General features: G+C 34.8%; 1 protein-coding gene across 3 annotated transcripts in view; it reads right to left on the bottom strand.

The window, feature by feature from the left end:
• Positions 1 to 344: 344 nt before the first annotated feature.
• The window catches only part of CDH12 (cadherin 12), a 954,721-nt gene continuing 936,767 nt past the window's right edge, over positions 345 to 18,298 (bottom strand). For all 3 annotated transcript variants that reach the window (XM_072825028.1, XM_072825027.1, XM_072825029.1), the window contains 4 exons: positions 13,557 to 13,678; positions 9,800 to 9,917; positions 5,292 to 5,543; positions 345 to 1,750 (listed from right to left, as the gene is read on the bottom strand). In XM_072825028.1, coding sequence (XP_072681129.1) covers positions 1,251 to 1,750; positions 5,292 to 5,543; positions 9,800 to 9,917; positions 13,557 to 13,678 — 992 coding nt within the window. In that variant the 3' untranslated portion in view covers positions 345 to 1,250. The remainder of the gene's footprint in view (positions 1,751 to 5,291; positions 5,544 to 9,799; positions 9,918 to 13,556; positions 13,679 to 18,298) is intronic.

Raw genomic sequence — 18,298 nt, 5'->3', positions numbered from 1 at the left:
TAATTTTGCATTTTTGTTTATTTTAGGAATTAGTCACTGGTTGAATTTTCTAAAATCCCTGATTTTTCATTTGCTTAGTAACATAATAAATATTTTTAGACATGCTATAAATCCATCCTGTGTTATTTGATATGTATTTTATTTTCTCTGCTCACAAAAAACTCACTAGTTTACAAGAAACTCTGAGAAGCTGTGTAATGAATTTCTCTTCTCACGTTTAAATTAATGGCACTTTTTTCCTTAAAAATTTTCATAGAAACACAACTTAAAAATTTTGTCTCTGACTGAAGACTTCCATCATCTGGTGATTTGTTAAAACCAACTTTCCACACACCAGCACAGTATTAAGACAAAACCAATATTTATTTAATGTGGAGTTTCAGCCCTGAGGCCTCTCTTTATAAAGAGGGATTTTTTTTTTTTCATTTCCTTTTTTGAAATTTATTTATTTATTTTTTTTTGGAAAAAAGTAACATTTTGCTGAACACCTTTAATAGGAACTAAGGTTAAGGTCAAACATTGCTCTTAAAATTCAGGACTTACATAATGAATTTTATATTATCGCGTTTATTTCCACTTTCTGAAAGGGTAGGAAAAACAAATGTGTTTTGGCATACAGTTTAAAAAAGAAAAGAAAACAAAACAAAACAAAAAAAACCCTTTGAGTTATAAGAAGATGGAGTTCAGAAAGTATTCTTCTGTCTTCCTCAAAAGGAATTAGAAGTCAGCATGTTGCTATTGCTCCTTGACATAAAGACAGTGTCTTTGTTTTCTGTCCTCTGTGTCTCTGAATCCTGTAATGCCATCACAGCAGAGTGTATTGTACACCATTTTAAATGATAAGAGTTTCAATAGGCACTTTAGTGGAATTAAGAAAAATCTAACACTCTTCCACCGTGATGCCACATAGCTATCTCCGTTCTATGTTGTCATGTCAGTAAATTGTATTTAATAGGCCTGAGCTTGTCTCAGTGTGTATCCAAAAGAACAAAACAAAACCAAGCAAGTACATGTAATAGGATTTATCTTGTGTTGGCAGAGTAAAACAAAACTGACAATATGATAACTACAGCAACTTGCTAGAAACCAGATCATCAAATGATTGTGTCCTACAAAGCCTGGTGTGTGTGTCTGTGTGTCTGTGTGTGCACGTGCATGTATGCATGTGTGTGTGTGTGAGAGAGAGAGATTTCTATTTGTGTTTCTTTTAAATTTCTCCTTTTGGTTGTGTTTTATCCTTGGCTTCTGCCCTAAGTGACTTTATCAGGGTTATAACTCTCTTCTTCCCCAAACATGTCTGCCAAGACTTTAAAGCGGGGTCCCCAGTCTGTCAGATAGTCGTAGTCCTGGTCAGCCTCTGTGGTGAGAGAGTCTATAGAGCTAAGGGAGTCTGCTACTGATCCATTTCCTTCATACGCATATGTTGCCAATGAATCATATGGGGGGGCGGTGGGGTCCACATCATTCTCCTGTAGCCTTTGATGAATGAAATCCCGTATGTCTGTGTTATCTTCCACTGGTGGTCTCTGACGAGGTAAACAGAGAGCGTCTGGTTTTATATCCCTGCGAATTTTGTTATCTTCAATCACTTTTGGATTTCTCAGAGCACCAATGTCGAACGCCTGGGTGTCCTCCTCCCCACCTCCTTCATCATCATAATGGATCACGTTGTCTCTGATGTCTTCTTTGGAGGTCATTAGAGTGTCTTTCTTCTTCTGTCTTCGCAGAGCTACGTACAGCACAACTATGGCTAGAACAAGACAAAAATTGCAGAATATATAAAAAATTGAGAATATGTAGGTCATCCCTCCATAAAATTGATCAGGGCTGACCGACACATTATTTTCAAAGTAAACACACTATGCAATAAGGATCAGATCGATGTTTACATTGTTTGGTGTTTGTCTCGATCTCAACTTCATTTTGAAATTGGAGCTAACAAATTTCAGCAAAATTCGTCACAAAGTCAAGCAACTACAGTCTTGCATTTAACTTATATGTAAAGACTTTACTATCATCTAAAAAGTACGCTATGAATTTTTTGAAAGAATGGTTGTTCTAAGCATACAGAGAGCTGTACAGGGTTGGTGTAATAAAACTTGCATATTATAGCCCATAAGTAACACTTACATATTACTCAGAGCTAGATATCCCAGTTGCAACATTACTTGTATTTCTAACAAAAGAAACCCAAATCTTCATGTGACGATAACTTTAAAAAGAAATACATTTTAAAAAGAGAAGGAAGAAAAGAAGGAAGGAAAGCAGAAAGGAAGGAATAAAGAGTATAGAATATAAGGGCCTTAGTTTTATAAAGTATGTCAGCCAAGACCCCTAATTATTTCAATTCTGTGTCTTGCCATATTGAGAAGTGTTCAATTTACATTCATGAAGCATGATAATATTTTAGAATAATTTATATACTCTCAGAATTTAAGTCTCTTTCTGTTCCTAGTTGATGCACAACAATCCATTAAATTGAAAGCATTTATGGGGCTCATGGGTGGCTCAGTCAGTCAAGTCTCTGCCTTGGGCTCAGGTCATTATAAATCACAAAGGTTTGTCCCCTGCTCAGTGAGGAGCCAGCCTCTCCCTCTCCCTCATGCTCTCCTCCTCCTCCTTGCTTGTGTTCTCGATCTTTCTCTATCTCAAAGAAATAAATAAAATCTTAAAAAAGAAAAAAAGAAAGCATTTATTTCCTCTAGAAGTGAATGGGCCTGGGTCCAAATGATTAAGTCAGTGCTCACCTTTGCTCATCATAAAACCCTCTCTTCTCCACAGAGATGGTAATATGGTGAAAGCCAAAGTGTGTTTGATTTACTCCAGCAGAATCTGGAAGATCCCTGTCATAAGATTAGAAATCAGAGAAGATTGCATGATAGCAAAAGCTCCTTTATTTCCTCTTCCTCCAAAATTAAAGCTTGACCAACTGGAAGGGAGGAAAGAAATACAGGGAGAACTTCTGTACAACAGGCCTTGGAGAGACAGTTAACACACTGCACTCCTCCGGAGGTTAAGGAAATCCAAAAACTAAAAAGCCTATAGCTCACCTCGGGGGGAGTGAGTGAGAAAGTGCAAGCCCCATAGAGATGCCCTGCATACACAATGGCTTTAGAGTTGCTCTGGCTGAGAAAGGCATTACTAGTTGCTGTGCCTGAGGGCTCCCCAAAAGATACCAGGGCACCACAAGATGCTCTTGCTTCCCCTCATCCTGGGGAAGGTATGAAAACGGTTAAGAATAAGTGGAAAAGAGATCCCTGGGTGGCTCAGCGGTTTAGCGGCTGCCTTTGGCCCAGAGCGTGATCCTGGAGTCTCGGGATCGAATCCCACATGAGGCTCCCTGCATGGAGCCTGCTTCTCCCCCTCTGCCTGTGTCTCTGCCTTTCTCTCTCTCTCTGTGTCTCTCATGAATAAATAAATGAAAACTTAAAAAAAAAAAAAGACTAAGTAGAAAGATCTGCAGGAGTCTGAGATTGGTTAAGGAAGTCCAAGAATAGTTGGATATTTGGGTATACCCCATGGCAGGGCTAACCACCCATTCCCTGCTGTATACTTGAAATCCATGTGCTGGAAGAGTTGAAAGAGCACCGCGGATACTCAGGAAGCACTTGGAGGATGCTGCTGACCTGAGAAGATTACTTGCTACACTGTAAAGGGGCCAAAGAGGCCAAAGGTGAGCACCGGGAACCCACCAAATCATGCCAGGTTGATATGGAAATAAACACTCTGGGGCTCAGGTGGCTCCTAGACAAGAGAGAAGCGTTTAAAAGAAACACTTGGGATCCCTGGGTGGCTCAGAGGTTTAACCCCTGCCTTTGGCCCAGGGCGCGATCCTGGAGTCCTGGGATCGAGTCCCACATCGGGCTCCCTGCATGGAGCCTGCTTCTGCCTCTCTCTCTCTCTCTCTCTCTCTCTCTCATTCTGTCTCTCATGCGTAAATAAATAAAATCTTAAGAAAGAAAGAAGAAAGAAAGAAAGAAAGAAAGAAAGAAAGAAAGAAAGAAAGAAAGAAAGAAAGAAGAAAGACTTGATTTGAGGTGACTCACCTACCTGATGGCAGTCAACTTTAGGTGTGGGAATGTTATTTTGAATCTTCCCTTGTAAGGTTCATATCATCAGCACAAACAGATGCCAGAGATGACTTATTATCAATGATAAGGATATAAAGGAAACTTTTTTTTCCCCTGTACCCACAGGTACTTGTGTGGCATTAATATCTCTACCATGCAAACTGGACTAGAACTTCAACCTTCAAACTAACAGGAGCTTCTGACTTAGAGAATGTTCTGTATAAACTGTCATATCATGCGTTACTCCTCGCTTTACATCCTGGGTTTTTTGTTTGTTTGTTTGTTTTGTTTTATGTCTTAAAGACAAAGGTAGGGTATCTACATTTGCAAAGCATACATACACGGATCCCCAGTGCCCGATTGTACGTCTGTTGCAATTTGAATGTAAAGAAATGCCTGCCAAGACAGAAAAGCTCTCTCTCATGTTGTGAAACTGCCAGAAAGTTAATAAGCAAAGAGGGCCCAGCTGAACAGAAGTGATGGAAGAGGGAAACCCCTAAAGCAGATTTTTATTAATTCTTACAGAGATGTTACAGAATACATTACTTCAGTCCTTTTCCTTTGCAGTGCTGCTTAGATAGGTCGGTGCACTATATTCTGATGGGAATGGGTAGATTTGGACATGAGAGGAGATGTGAGAAAAATGGAGTCAAGAACTACTTCTGGCTGACAGTTTAAACAGGAAAAAAAAAAAAAGCAAACTTGGAGGGTGCTTTCACTTTCATTCACTCCTCTCCTATTCTTTCTCGTTTCTTCCTTTATCAAACTGACATTTGAGGGCTGCTATGCATCCAGTATATTTTTAAAATTATACAATATCCCATTAGGCAGCCATAATTACTGGAATGTAAAAACCATTTTAAGGAAACACTGCTGTAAACGGGGATCTTTAGTATAGAAAATTTCACACAGTGGTGAGTGCAGCAAACTGTTTTCTTAGTTGATGATCCCTAAGGGCTGGAACACAGCTTTGTGGTTTTGAGGTCATTTATTTATTCCTAACGGTATATACACGTGAGGTGTTAAATAGAAGATTAATAAGTTATCATTAATTTGATGATATATAAATTAAAATACTCAATGTAGATAATCTTCCTTCTAGCCAGGTGTGACTCTCAATGAAGAAAAACTGACGTGGCAAATTGTGAAGAGAGCGGCACAGAGGAGAGAGAGAGAGATTGAGAGTAAGAGAGAGAATATGTGATTAATATTGAAACCAACCTAGGAGTATAACAATGCACAGTAGGATCGCAATCAGAGCCCCAGTGCTGAGACCCACAGGTAGAAAAATCGCTTCCACATTACAAGACAGGATGGTCCCATCAGAGTCACATCTACAGACGCGGATAGTCATCGTGTTGGTGCTGCTCTGCACAGGGTAGCTGCTGTCTTCTATTACAACAGGGAGGAAATACAACTCCTGCTGCCTGCGGCTATATCCATTTCTTCGGGTTTCAATTCCAGCTGTGTTGTCTACAAAACATGACATTTATGATAAGAGGGTTACTAAAAGCTTTGCTTCGAATCCTAAAGTTGGTATTGGTTAAACAGTAGGAAGCTCTTCTTGCATAAGCAAAATGCATCCGTATTTTAATTCTTTCTTTTACTGTTTTGAAAGCTGCCAAAGGTAATCAAATGTAATCCAAATAATCCTTAGGAAAAGAAGAAACATTAATCTTGTCTGGTGTGAGAGTTACATTTTCAATTCACAAAGAATATAAAACTGTAAGACTAGAAGTATGTTGTGTGACCCATTTTTTTAACATCAAAATCTCTGATAAAAAATACATATGTGGGTGTTTTCTTACATGATAGAAGAGCAGAGATTACAAAGCATGAATCTATAAAAGATCTCATGTAAAAATCTATTCATTAAAATATGACAAATATCAATTGAGTAATTTTTTATTTTTCCCAGATCTGTATCATAATATGGTAAAAAATATATGTATGTATGTGTATATATATATATATATATATCTTTCACTTTTGTATATCAATTGTTATAAGAAAAATGGAAAAGTGTATTACAAACATCAAGATTCATTAAAAATTTTAAACATAATAAATTATAATAATTACCATTTTAATATAAGTACAAAAATAATTCTTTTTAATACTGACAAAATCAATAAGAGCAATATTTACTGAGAATAATTCAAGGCAATAAAAATTTCAAATTTTATATAAATGCAAATAATGCTGCAATTAAAAGTATTATTTTGAATGCATTTGTTCTTTACTTCCTTTACTTCCTACACATAGAAGTGGGAATTTGGTTTTATTCATAACACCATTTCTTTTTTTGTGTCTATTAAAGTAACTCCTAGAAATATTTTTCTATTTGAAGAAATGTATTAATATTTCCTTTCTTATAGCCTTACAAGATATCCACTTTGGAATCACGGAAACTAATTTTAGAAATATATATTACTCATGAAAATAGAGGTATGTCAGAAAATGTTACTATCTCAGTAATATTCCATTCATCTCTTTGTGTATTCTAGATTCAACAGCTAAAAATTAGGCAGTTTCTCTAGACTCATTTCAGTAGAAACACTAAGTTGAAGAAACTCTACTTGAGGATACTGTTTTCCATGGGGAAGTGACTTTGCTATTATATAGAGGATATTTTTAAATTGAGAAAATAAAAAAAATCAAGATGCCAAATGTCTATTATAATATTCCCAGTGAGACTTAGTAATGTCGGGTACTTATGATGACAGAGGGAATAAAGAAATGGATACTAGTTGAATTAACATTGAAATCTTCAGTAACTGATTGAATACTTGTGTCTGAGGAAAAGGAACAGTCAGGATTGAAGTTCGAAACCTGGGTGAAAATTATTAATAAAAATAGGGGCTGGAGAAGCTGATATATTTGCACTCGAGGAGCCATGGATTCAACGTTCCTGAATGCATTATATCAAAAGGCGCCCTACCCTTTTGTTTATGCTTACAGCAGGCCCCTCCCCCCCATCCATGGTTTTACTCTCTCTGATTTCAGCTGCCCCAAGTCAACAGTGGCCTGGAAGCAGATGATCCACTTTCTGATGTGTGGTCCAAAGGTCATTTCATCTCATCATGTAAGCATTTTATCGTCTTACATCATCACAAGAAGAAGGGTATGCACAGTACAAGATGGATTAAGGAAGAGAGAGATCATATTTGCATAACTTTTATTAGAGCAGAATGTTATAATGATTCTATTATCATTGCTGTAAATTATCTACTGTGTCTAATGTGTAAATTAAACTTTATCATAGGTATGTGTGTAGAGTAAAAGACATTTATATATACAGGGTTCAGTACTACCTGTAGTTTGGTTTCAGACATCCAGTAGGTGTCTTGAAACACATCCCCCAAAAGAAAAGGGGGGACTATTCTATTTTCACTCTATTATTACTATTGATATATGACCATGTAAAATTCTTTGTGTTGTTCATGGTGGGGAAAAAAGATATTAAACCTCATGTCCATTCTTAAAATGGTTTCTACTGAAGAATAAAGGTAGTTTATATCATATAAACCATAAATATATATGCACACAATGGAGTATTATTCGGCTGTAAGAAAGAAGGAAATATTGTCATCTGTGACAACATGACTTAACCCGGAGGGCATTATACTGAGTGATATAAGCCAGAGAGAGAAAGAGAAATGTTGCACATGGTAACATTTATATGTGGAATCTAAAAAATTAAAGAAAAAAAGAACCCCTAACAACAGACAGTAGAAATGTGAGAGTGGGGAAAATGAGGAAAGATTGGTAAAAAGATACCAGCTCTTAATTATCAGATGAAAAAGGCCTGAAGAGCTAATGTATAACATGGTGACTACAGTTGATACCACTGTGGTACAGAACTGGAATTTGCTGAGTAGAACTTAAATGTTCTACCCCCAGGGGGGATTTTTTTTTAAGTAAATATGTGAGGTGAAAGCAATGTTTCCATTCAGTTTTTAGAAACTTACACTTACCCTTAAAATATAACTTAAGATAAAACAGGGAATATAGTAAATGACATATGAATAGCAAACGGTGTTCAAACTGTGAAAAAAAAATATGCTATGAGGCAAAATGATCTGATTCATATTATCATGACTAATCAAATATAGATTCTCCAGCAAAGATACAATGAGGAAAATAGTCAATGTTCCTGAATGATGTGACCATCTATCTTGTTGCCCAAGCTACGGATCTGGAAGTCTGATTAGTCTTCTTATCCAATGTATTTACATACGGAATCTAGGGAATCTAGCATCAAGTCCTGTGAATTCTACTTCTCTCCACGTATCTCCATCAGCCATTATCCAAATCTTAGAATCTCTCACCCACTCCTGCAATAGCATCAGAAGTAATCCTATACCCTTCCATTATCTTTTCCACACTGCATCCAAACTGATGTCCCTAATGCAAATTGAACGTACTGTGTTTATCATAAACCTTTCAAAGGCTTCTGAAGTCATTGGATTTAAGTTATAATCCTTTTAAATGGCCTGTAGTTAGGGTGACCATATGGTCTGGTTTGTCTCGGACAGCTTTATTTTATGTGAACTGTTCTAATTAAGATGACTGATGGTGTCCATTTCTGTTCTCCAAATTGTTTTAGTTTTCATAACAAAATATGTAGTCTCTCTACTTATAAGGCTCTTCATGTCTGGGGCCCTGTTGCATTTACAGCCATTCCTCACACCACAGTATTAGGTGAAGCAAATCCTACTGAATTTCCTTCTGAGACAAAATGTCTGATGTCTTTCCTCTAAATATTTGCAGAAAAGTAAATTTTCTCAGACGCCCTTTGACTTCTGTCCATCATCATGATCGTCATCATCATCATCTCAGCACAGTTGGTTTATTTGTTCTGTGCAAACACAGCATTTGGTAAGAAATGAACTTTTTACTCTCCAATCTTAGGAACTCAGGTGTCTTTAATCCCAATTTCATAACTATGGAAATTTAGAAGGGATTAAAATATCCACAGTCACAGAACTAATAGTGTAAGAACTGACCAGTACTTAGCTTTAATATTTTCAATCCAGTGTCCTTTGTATTTTTGTAATGAGTGTAACAGTAGCAGGTGTGAAGGTATTAGTAGTGCTGGCAGTGGTGGTGATGGTAGCAGTATTGGTGGTAGATATGTAAGCGCAGATCTGATGGGGGAAGTGATAACTAAAATCCCCTTGGTATTGTGTTAAAGGATTTGCATGCATTATTTTATTTAATATAAATACTCTGAGATTGATTAATTTCAACTATGAGTTTAAAATTATTAATTATGGCTTAATACACTGAGAATCTGCCACTTAAGATAATGGAGTGGGAAGGAAAACCTCTAATTACAAAGCCTGTATTCTTAGCCTACTGTCCTGTGTTACTCAAATGAACCAGTTACCAAGAAGTCACCTATTTGTGTGTGGAAGTAATGAGCATGTGGCACAAATGATATATTTAAAACATAGAAAAGTATTCAATTTCCCAGATAGGCTATTTTTGCTTGACTCATTAAGACACTGTCCACATTATAAATGGAAGCAAATTGCCTCATTAGATACAACCTATATAGGTCAAATATTTGATTTACTGCTAGCTATAGAATTTTGTATTTCTCCTATATGGATTTCCATATTTTATGAACTTGGATGCTTTCAGAAATAACCCTGATTGCTACCTTTGTGTCCTTTTACAAAGTTACATGATAAGAGGTAAGTTTTCCATGTGGTTAAACTTACTTCTGAAGTCACGGACTGTAAAATTTGGTTTGATGGCAGCTTCCGGTGATAATCTAAAGGAGAATTGCTGCCCAGCAGGTGAAAGATCTCGGTCTGCAGCGCTGACTATCTGAATTATCTGAAACAAAGTTGAGATGAAACTTGAAGTCAGTCATGAGTTTCAAAGGGAACTTTACCTATACCAGGCTAATAGGTTTAGTCAATGATGCATGCAAGGAGATAGAAATGACATTTTTAGGATTCAAATCAGTGGGCCAATTATTTACAAATAATTTTTATAATCAAATATCCAAACATTTACAGTTCATAGTGGCATATAACAATTATAAGGTATGGGCCAATTCCAAATCAATATCTGCATAACTAAAAAACAGCATTGAAAATTTTCACTAATAAGCAAAATAAAATTAAAATGCACTTGCTTGCATTTTAAACTAAATACAATAAATGCTTTCTAACCTAAATATGAAAATGCTTACTGGAAAGAAAAATCTCTGATTATTTAAAAAGCCCTTGCAATAGCAAAATTTTAGTATATTTATGTTTGTGAGAGTTTTATTTTCATAAATAAATAAAATGATGAGAAAGAGAAATACAAAAGATGTATATCTGATTTTGTTCTTATATTGGATTTCCTCCAATAAGCAAGAATACTAACTGTATTTTCATAACATATTTTTTTTAAGAATTAAGCACCAACAACCCTGCTTCAAAATATTTTCCAAATTGCTTCCATAGGTTGTGTATTTAGTAGTTAAAATTCTGATACTTCAAGAAAATGCCCTTAAGAATTTGGAGATTAAAAATAACTTCTGAGAGCCAAACTGTGAAATTGATAATTCACTACATAGATAAGCAAATTATACTAGCTCTGAGGTTGTATTTATTAACATATCCAATGGCTTTGCATCAGAAAGAATTTCAGGAAATGTGTATAGCAAAGAGTGAGAGCAGAGTACTTCCTTAGGTGATCACTCTCTTAGACTACATTTGAATTTGCCAGAGGAAGATCTCACATTTCAGGTACTGTATCTTGGGCACCGCGGGCAAAAGCATACATCATGTGTTCTAATACTGACACCATGAAACATGTGATTTATTTTTTTAAATATGTGATTTATTTACTACTTTTTGTTTCCATTCCTCATTCCTTGGTTAAAACTCAATCTTATTACTATGATCTACCTCCCCATAGTTGTGTTTATTTACACATGCATACACACATACGCACTCACGCATAAGCATAAATACTGTGACTTTGGGTGCCTGGTGCCATATTAGTAATTTCTAATTTGACAAATTGGCTTTCTAATGAGAATTTCAGTTCCCTGGTTCAGTGTGAATCAGTCACAATTCTAGAAAACTTCAACTTTCCTTCACATAAACCAATATGCTCAGTCAGATCACTATATCTTATCCATAAATTTTCTGTAAATTATTAGGGGATTGATTTGTCAGGTATTTTGTTTTGTTTTGCTTTTTACTACTATCCGTAAGCGCAATCATTTACTAAATTAATTTAACATCAAAGAATATCAAGAACATATCTTTAGAATGAAGCAATGTCCTTTCAAATAGCAGACAGAGAAGAAAGTTTTGGTATAAATTGGCACTTATTTGGAATTGACACTTGGGAGTCATTGCCCTAAGGGGAAAAAAAAAATCTCATACTTCAGTAATTCACTATATATATGGTTGTTGGTTTAGATAGTATCATCTTTTCTTTTTTGTCTCTTGATAGGTAATACATACATGTAAAAATACGTATATATGCATGCATACATATTCAAGAATAGGCTGGAAGAGATAGACAGTTCCTATGCATAGATCCTAGACAATGGGCAAAATGGCTGGAGTCAAAAGCAGAAAATGCTCACATATCATATTCCCTGAAAACTCAAGTAACATTTTAGGGCTGTGCTTTGTACATAAATGTGGCCCAGTAGAAAACCCAAAAGGTATTTATTAGAAGAAAAGCCTTCAAGTATCCCACAGGTTGCTTAACGCTTTGAAGAAATATAAGAAAGCCAAGTTATCTCAGGTCATTTCAACTATTCCCAACTTTTTAAACTCTTCAATTTACTAGACAGTACAGAAGCGTAAAATGTAGTTCTATTTCCAAAGAACTTTTATTTTGTGCATTACAATAGTCTGATTGACATAAGATAATTAGTATCACCAACTATCTAAAAAAACAGAAGATTGGGTCTTGGGGGAATCTGGAAAGTGAGAAATTGCTAAGTTGTGGAATTTCAGAAAACTTCTTGTAACTTCTCAACGAAATTGGTTTATTATTTATTTAAATATTTATGTAGCATCTACTCTTCCAGGCATTAAAGTAGACACTGGCCTTATCCCATGTAAATAGTCAATATATTTAAGGTGATAAAGGGCTAAAACTTTGTTTTAATGCATTGATTTGTCTATTTAAAATTAAGGATGCAAATTTATCCATTGAGAAATCCAACTAAATAAGTCATGCTGCAATAAAATTAGTGTTTTCCCCAAATTATCAGTGAAGATTTGAGTAGCACAGTCCACTAGAGGTTTCTGTACTGGAAATATTCTATATCTACGTGGTCAAAAAATGGAAGCTACTTATTACATACAGCCATTGAGCAATTAAAATTACATACAGCCATTGAGCAATTAAAATGTGGCTGGTATGAATAAGAAAACTGTTAATTTTATTGAATTTTAATTTAATAGTTACATAGCTAGTGGACATCACAGGACTAGGATTATGGGACAGATTTACTACAAAGCAGTATAAAACATTCAAATTAAAACAAATACTGAAGATCAAAAATAGCTTTTTACAATGTAAATAACTTTCAAATATTAATATTTTTAAGTAAGAATTAAAACTTCAAATTTAAATGAATAGTTATTTAAATGAATTTAAATTTAAATTTAAATGAATAGTAATCCTATTTTGAAGTGATTAAAATATAAAGCGAACCAAGCATACTAATATATTTTTCCTTTGGAACCGAGTTGCACAGTACTGGATTAATCATATTCTTATTTCATGACAATACTCTCGTCCTTTGCTCATGTTTGATTCATTCATCATATCATATCATCATATCATATTATAACATTATATTATTTTATTCATTCAACTATAATAGTCCAGAAAAAAAAAAACAAACTGGCTACCCAACACACTCACATTAAATCTAGGATTTTGACAGTAACTTTCATAACCACGTGGTCCCCCGTCATGACATCTTCTACTAGAACCAGAGCAGCATTAACTTTATAAGGAAAATGTAATTCGGAGATTTGGAATAACCCAGATGTTCCACTCAAGGCCACAAGAGAAAGAAACCTTACATTTTTAATGGGCTACTGAGCTTTTCTGTACACCTTCATAAGGCATTTGAGCAAACCAAAACACTTTAGAAGAATTCACTTTAAAGTTGTTCGCTTTCAGGTCACTAGTCACAGATTCCTTAAAAATTCCATAGTAAAAGATTGGAAAACATAGCAGATCTGCAATCCTAAACTTTTCAGTTATACAAAGAATGTTCACTAGGCCATCTCCACTTTATCCCTTGTGATGTTACCTCTACACCATAAGTGCACCCTTACGAGTTTACTATCTCTTGTGGGATTTTTTTTTATGTAAGCATATGATCCAGGGGGAAAAATCCATCTATTTATCAATATTGATGTTGATATCTATATGTGTGGGGGTGAGTGCGTGCAGTAGGTCTTGATATGCTATTAGCCAACAATATTGATAAGATACCTGTCCTGGTTTGGCATTTTCACACACCGCTGTCTCATATGGCACAGATATTTCTGGAGGAAATTCATTGACATCTAGGACATTAATCAATATGTTGACTTTGCTGCTTAATAATGGGTTACCTGTTGAAAACATAGAAAAGAGTAAAGACAATGACAAAATCTAGTCAATTATTGCTCTTATAATAAATAGTATTATTTTTTTATTTTTTAAAAAAGATTATTTCAGAGAAGGAGAGAGAATGGTGGGTAAGGGGTACAAAGGGAGAGGGGGACAAGCAGACTCCCTGCTGAGTGCTGAGCCCAATGCAGGGCTTGATGCCAGGACCATAAAATCATGATCTCAGGCAAACTCAAGAGTCAGAGGTTTAACCAACTGAGCCACTCAGGCATCCCTTAGACATTTTTTTTTTAAACAGCCATTATAAAGGATCCAAATGATGCTTCTTTTATGGGAAGCTGTGAGACATTGTGCCAAATATAAATGATAAAAGAATGGGTAAGTGTGGTATCAAAGTTTTGCTGTCCAAGCACCAGCAGTGCACCATACCAGTGTTCATCCCTGAAATTCACTCACCACCAAAGTTAAGGTCAACCATTTGGCTAGTATTTTACCAAACATGTAGCTATCATACCAGAGTTAGTTCACAGAACCCATCTGCACCCATAGGGGTACTCTTCACTGCACAAAACATGTTTTCCAAGCGTGTCCACATAATTAAAACTTTATTTGGTAGGATATTCTACATATTTAAAAAGTTCTCTTAAAATGATTCTTCCTGAAAAGGATGATAAATTACAAGGAAAATTAAGGGGAGAGGGTTTTTTATAAACAAAAATTTTAAAAACAGACTTAAGGAAGTAGAACAGATAGATCATGGAAAGCTAGGATACACCCTGAAATTATTTGCTGGTGTTAAGAAAGAATAAGCAAGATTTTCTTCTACAGTACATTAAAAAAAAAAAAAAAAAGAAAAAAAAAAAAGGTTGTTTTGAAAAAGTGTCTGCCAAAATCACAAGTTTTAGCCCTAGCCCTTGGTATGTTACCTGCCTCCCAGTCATTTGTTGAAGAAGACTCAAAAAATTAAGTTAGTAAAGCATAAAAATGTACATTTTACCTATCTATTATAATTTTTACCTACGAAATTTTACAGATGAATAAACTGCCACAAGTTTTTGAAGGACCTTACCCAGAGTCACACAGTTAGGGGAATGAGAAGTTAAAATTCAAACCCAAGACTATGGAAATCCAAATACCATGTACATGCCACCATATCTTCTCTGTTGATTGGTTGATGTGTCAAATTCTTCATCTGCAGTGCTGCTGAAGATTCATAATATTAGTATTATTTTAGACCTCTATCTGGATTCTTTTAAAGAAACTTATAAAGCCTCAACATATGATTGATTCGGCTGAGCCTCCACTATCCTGCTGTGCTAAAACTTATTAGAAAACAATAGGCCTTATAAACAGTATCATTATAAATGTTCACAGATTCATATAGGACACAGTGAAATCCATCATCGTGTACCAGTACACACACTGATAACACAAATGGAGGATGAATGGTATATTCTGGAATATGGGGTGTACTTATTGAAGGTGCATTGGTGACAATGGAGAAGGATGCAGAAAGTACCTGTGATTTAAAAATTAATATGAGCCACAGGGAATTATCTTATTTGGTAGAAAATGTTGGCTGTTTTCATGAATTATTTAATCTACCTTCATGTCAGTTTCTTTCTGTGAAACACACAGTGTTGATAGTTCCTAATTCATAGGTTTTCTGTATGAAATAAGAGGTGGTATTTTACAAAGTGTTACATCACCTTTGGTAAATTACATTGCTCTTATTACCAAGTGTGCACTTCTTGGAGGTTATCTAGCTCTGTATCTATTTTTGGTCTTAATTATGCCTAAAGCATAATTTGCAGATAAAAGTCAACAATTTGATTAAATTTAGTTTGCTTTCCTAAGAAAGGATTAGCAATTATAAAAAATAACAAAATCTAAGACAAACAAAATTATGCCTAATATTTTATAATGCTTATAGTATATTTATATTCTAAAACATGTTACGTGGGTTAACTTTGTAGGGTTCACAGTAACTCTGTTATAGATACTATTCTTATCCCATTATTACATGTGTAACTCTGAGGAACAGAAGGAAGATATGACTCTTCTAAAAATCACAAGTTGGAAGTAATAAGATGGGGTTCTAGTTCCAAGTTCATGCTCTTAAGATCTATTGTATATTCTGTATTAATCTATTGTATATTGTGTATTGGAAAGTAACAGAAATGTATTTAGCTATTGAAAAAAAAACAAACAACAAATTAACATTACAGATTAGTGAATTCATGTGAATTACTTAGCCTATTCAACCTCTGACAACATAAAAATCAGTCTCCACTTTCCATTTTACATGGTATATAAAGTATAAGTCCTGAGGCCATACAAAGAGGAGAATTTTGTGCCTTTTGTTTTTTTTTTTGTTTGTTTTTACATTTTGTTTGTTTTTTTGAAAGAGAGAGGGAGAGTATAAAAGCAGGGAAGGGGCAGAGGACAAGCAGATTCCCTGCTGAGTGGGGAACCAGATGCAGGGCTCAATCCCAGGACCCTCAATACAGATTTACCATTATAGTGTATGAACATGGTGTTAAAAATAATTTAGCACAATTCCTCCTATAAGAAATTCCTTTTTGATAGTTTTAAGTTATTTATTCTCCTGTAATATATATAGATTTTAACATTTTCCCAATGAGTAATATGCCACATGTATAATGTCTCAAAAATATAATCACTGTTGTAACATCATATTATTAAAAATGTTTCTCCAAAAGGTGCTTTTGATATCTTGGCTGAGACAAATATTTGTTGTGTGAGAGTTTTCTGTGCCCTGGAGCACTTGTAGAATTACTTATAATTAAATGTCACTTGTCATCTATGTGGCAATTATAATATAAATATCCAGTTAAGGATTGGGGAAAAACTATAATAACAAAAACACTTTATATTGTCAAAAAATGAGTGATGGGTTATAGATTTCATCATAGTATTATCTCTTCTATAGTGTATTTGTAGATTTTTTTCATAAAATGAGGAAGGTTTAAAAATGTGACCTTATATATTTAAATGCCAATTGGGGAAGTAGTAACATATCTGTTCAAGAACTACTGTACTAAAGCACCGAACATTTTAGAAGACAATATGATTTATAAGAGTAAAATGGATTTTTTCATTTATGTATATCATCCAGAAAATTAGGTTGAGGAAATAATGACTTTTTTTTTTTTTTTGTCTATCTAATCTCTATTTGGGACAGTGACGATGAAATTTGTTTAATCACAACTTAGCATGATCATTATTATCAACATTTTTGCCATGTAGAAAGTAGTTATCACCAAATACTTAGAGGGCAATTTCAAGTAAAAATTTAGTAAATTTTAAATAACCAAAATCTTATGCAACGGATTGTTATGTTCTTTGTAGTCAAATCATTTAAACTCAAATTATTAGAGAGGCATGCTACTTATGTTTGATAACCAGCTTATTAATAGTTTTGGCTCATAATATAATCAAGAAATCATTTTGCTTTTATCCCCTTTGCCTTCAAAAATGTTCTGTTAGATATTCTTTTTTTTTTATCACTTGATGATATCTCAGTGAGCTCCCTCGGCTTTCTGAGTCCGTCTCAGTTGGAATTGCCGTATTAGTAGTATTTTTAAGTACAGTTTCAATTAAGAAAACAAAAGGGTGCCTGGGTGCTTGAGTGTCTGCCTTCTGCTCAGGTGATAATCCTGGAGTCCTGGGATCGAGTCCCACATTGGGCTCCCTGCATGGAGCCTGCTTCTCCCTCTGCCTGTATCTCTGTCTCTCCCTCTGTGTCTCTCATAAATAAATAAATAAAATCCTTTAAAAAATTAAGAAAAAAAACAGTTAAAGCCCAAATTACAAAAACAAGAATGAAGGTAAAAAGATGAGTTTATAAAAAATGAGTTAAAATGGGGCTCCAGGATAGCTCGATCTGAAGAACATGTGACTCTTGATCTCAGGGTTGTGAGTTTGATCCCCCTGTTGGATGTAGAGATACTTAAATACATAAAACTTCAGGAAAAAAAAATTAAAAAAAGGGGGGATCCCTGGGTGCTTCAGTGGTTTAACGTCTGCCTTTTGCCCAGGGCGTGATCCTGGAGTCCTGGGATTGAGTCCCACATCAGGCTTGGAGCCTGCTTCTCTCTCTGCCTGTGTCTCTGCTTCTCTCTCTCTCTTTGTGTCTCTCATGAATAAATAAATAAATAAAAATATTTTTTTAAAAATGAGTTAAAATACTATAAAGGATATTATGAATTTATGCCAAAAATCTAGTCAACATAAATGAACTGAACAAATTCCTAGAAAGACACACATTACCAAAAATGACCTTTAAAAGAAATAAAACCTTAATAAACTTAAGCAAATGATTAAAATCAAGTTGTAATTAAAAATCTCCCAATCGAGACAGAACTCACGCACACATGCCTTCCCTGGGGGAATGCTACCGATGATTTAAAGATCACATTATACCAATTCTTCACAAACTTTCAGAAAATGGAGAAGGAAATTCATTCTATGTATCCTGCTACCAAAGCCAATGGAAAACATCACAAGAAAACAAAACAAAACAAAACAAAAAATGGGTTAATATCACTCATAAACATAAGTCAAAATACTACTGTTAATAAGCCCATTATTAAATCCAA

Source organism: Canis lupus, chromosome 4 (genome assembly GCF_048164855.1).
Source record: "Canis lupus baileyi chromosome 4, mCanLup2.hap1, whole genome shotgun sequence".
In the NCBI taxonomy this organism is placed as follows: Eukaryota; Metazoa; Chordata; class Mammalia; order Carnivora; family Canidae; genus Canis; species Canis lupus.
This window is presented reverse-complemented; position numbering and strand designations above follow the sequence as displayed.